The sequence below is a fragment of the Protobothrops mucrosquamatus genome, unplaced genomic scaffold (genome assembly GCF_001527695.2).
Source record: "Protobothrops mucrosquamatus isolate PMUCROS unplaced genomic scaffold, P.Mucros_1.0 scaffold10364, whole genome shotgun sequence".
Lineage (NCBI taxonomy): Eukaryota > Metazoa > Chordata > Lepidosauria > Squamata > Viperidae > Protobothrops > Protobothrops mucrosquamatus.
The window spans coordinates 6,881-9,388 of NW_015396150.1; the positions used below are offsets into that span (position 1 = coordinate 6,881).

At 36.3% G+C, this 2,508-nt stretch overlaps 1 protein-coding gene across 1 annotated transcript in view; it reads left to right on the plus strand.

Annotated features, from left to right (window-relative positions):
- Positions 1-224: 224 nt before the first annotated feature.
- LOC107301163 (zinc metalloproteinase-disintegrin-like stejnihagin-B) overlaps positions 225-2,508 on the plus strand; it is a gene marked incomplete at its 5' end in the record, with an annotated part of 5,360 nt that continues 3,076 nt past the window's right edge. The window contains 2 exons of the mRNA XM_029287093.1: positions 225-301; positions 2,027-2,222. Coding sequence (XP_029142926.1) covers positions 225-301; positions 2,027-2,222 — 273 coding nt within the window. The remainder of the gene's footprint in view (positions 302-2,026; positions 2,223-2,508) is intronic.

The window sequence follows — 2,508 nt, forward strand, 5'->3', positions numbered from 1 at the left end:
GTCAGCCGCCCTGAGTCCGTAAGGAGAAGGGCGGGATAAAAATTAAATAAATAAATAAATAAAAATAATAAGTAGGTCTTCTGTCCACCTGAATCAAAATTTTCTGAATAACTGCTGTCTTAATATTTCCTTGATCTGGTGGAATACATTGGAACTCTACTTCTACTCATCAAATCACACTACAAACAAGCTTTAACCAGTGTAGTCCTCTTCACTCCCTATAGGATCACTGCTATTATCATGGACGCATCCAGAATGATGCTGACTCAACTGCAAGCATCAGTGCATGCAATGGTTTGAAGTAAGATAGTCTCTAATCTTTTATTTATTGTATTAAGAATAATATACTGCTCTTGGAGTTGTCACAGTTAAAATGAAGGACATCAGTTTTTCATGCAAATGAGTTGGATGTGATCCAAGACTTCTGCAGAATTAAGAAAGACTTTGATGGAATACCAAGAAGAGCTGCTGCCAGCCAGTAGAGACAGGAGGGAATTAAATCAGATCTGTCTAAAGGAGCTTCCAAGCCCCTGTCTCCTTTACATATAGGAGGTGATGTTACAGGTAGAGAAGATAAGTAGGTTTCAGATTGCATACCTTGCTAGAAAGTGTACAGGAAGAGGCAAGCAGACTCTTTAGTTCTACCCAGAAACATTTTCTTGAGCCACTCCAACCAGCTAGATATCTTTGCCACATAAAGATCCCAAAATTCAGAAGGTCCTTTTCATTAGTCAGAATCAACGTCCTCTCAACATCTGTCACTGAAGGAAGACACTAAAAGACCCCATTTGAACAGAGACTCTGTCCATGCAGTGGAAGAATAAATGAAAAGATAGAACACAGCAGAATAACAACAGAATAATAAAGGAAAAGCAGAATGACAGAATAACAGCATTGGAAGGGACCTTGGAGGTCTTCTAGTCCAATCTCCTGCTCAAGTAGGAGACCTATATCATTCTAGACAAATGGCTGTCAATCTCTTCTTAAAAAGCAGTAGTGATGGAACACCCACAACATCTGAATGTAAACCTTTCCACTGGTTAATTGTTTCAATTGTCAGAAAATTTCTCCTTGGTTCTAAGTTGATTCTTTCCTAGATTACTTTCCATCCATTGCTTCTTCTCCTGCCATCAGGTGATTTGGAGAATAGGTTGTCCCATACTTTTTTGTGATAGCTCCTTTAATATTGAAAGACTATCATGTCATCTCAACTCCTTCTTGTGGTTAGCCTGAATGTACCCAGTTCTTGCAACCATTCATCATATGTTTTAGCCTTCAGCTCCTTGTTAGCCTGTATTATTATTCTTCAGTGTTACTCATGTTATTCTGCATCTCTATGAAGATACTTGCCAAGAATTCTCATTTTCATTCTTTATTAAATATCCTGGTCAACCTGACTCTTATCTTAAATTGCTATCAGATCAATCTGATTTTATTTCCTTGACCACAGCCAAATACTGTTCTATACTTTGTAAAGTAAATTGCAGTAGTTCCTGTAATTCCTTTTAGATATTTTAGAACAGTGATATTTTTCCCTTTTTATCATAATTAGTTATGATTCTTGGGTTTTATCTGTTGGTCATCTATATATGATAAATATAAAGTATTTCACTCTTATGAGATAAAGTTTTACACAAAAACAGAATCTTTCAAATAGCATTTTTTTAAAAAATCCTAGGAAATATTGGATTCCACGCCAAACTATCTCCAAACAAATACTGTACAGATATTTCGTGGTTGTATTGAGTGTGTGCAATTTCTTATACCTTTCTGATCATAGCTATATCTTTGAGAAGTATGAGAAAGGGATATGAGTGCTGAGGAAAGAAAATAAAAATTTCAGTGAGTGTTAAGAAGGGATTCAGAAACACAGGGAATGTTGACTTGGTTAGTTAAAAATGGGTCTCAGAGCTGAGTTTCGTTACCCAACTAGGTAATATCATCAATGCAGGTTATCTCTGAACTAACAATATTCTCTTGTATTGCTTCTCCATCTCTGATCACCCTTTTCCACATTGTTTTACAGAGGACATTTCAAGCTTCAAGGGAAGATGTACCTTATTGAACCTTTGAAGTTTTCTGACAGTGAAGCCCATGCAGTCTTCAAATATGAAAATGTAGAAAAAGAGGATGAGGCCCCCAAAATGTGTGGGGTAACCCAAACTAATTGGGAATCAGATGAGCCCATCAAAAAGGCCTCTCAGTTAGTTGTTACTGCTGAAGTAAGTCACATAGCAAACATGGTTTGAGAACCGGGATTCATTTACTTGTTTCTAAAATGTAAAGTAAGAGAGAAATTCTTTGGGGAGGGGTGATTAGATAGAATTCAAAAGGGAGGAGCCCCCATTTCTATCTTTTTATTCTAGCCACGGTATAAAAGAAATAATGGAAACTTGATGAACAGAAAATACACGTTCCAGGCTTATAGCATTTTCTTTGGTCATACAGATTTGAATCAAAATGTATTTAAATGAATCTCTAAATCATTTCCACTTTTTAAGTCAATTT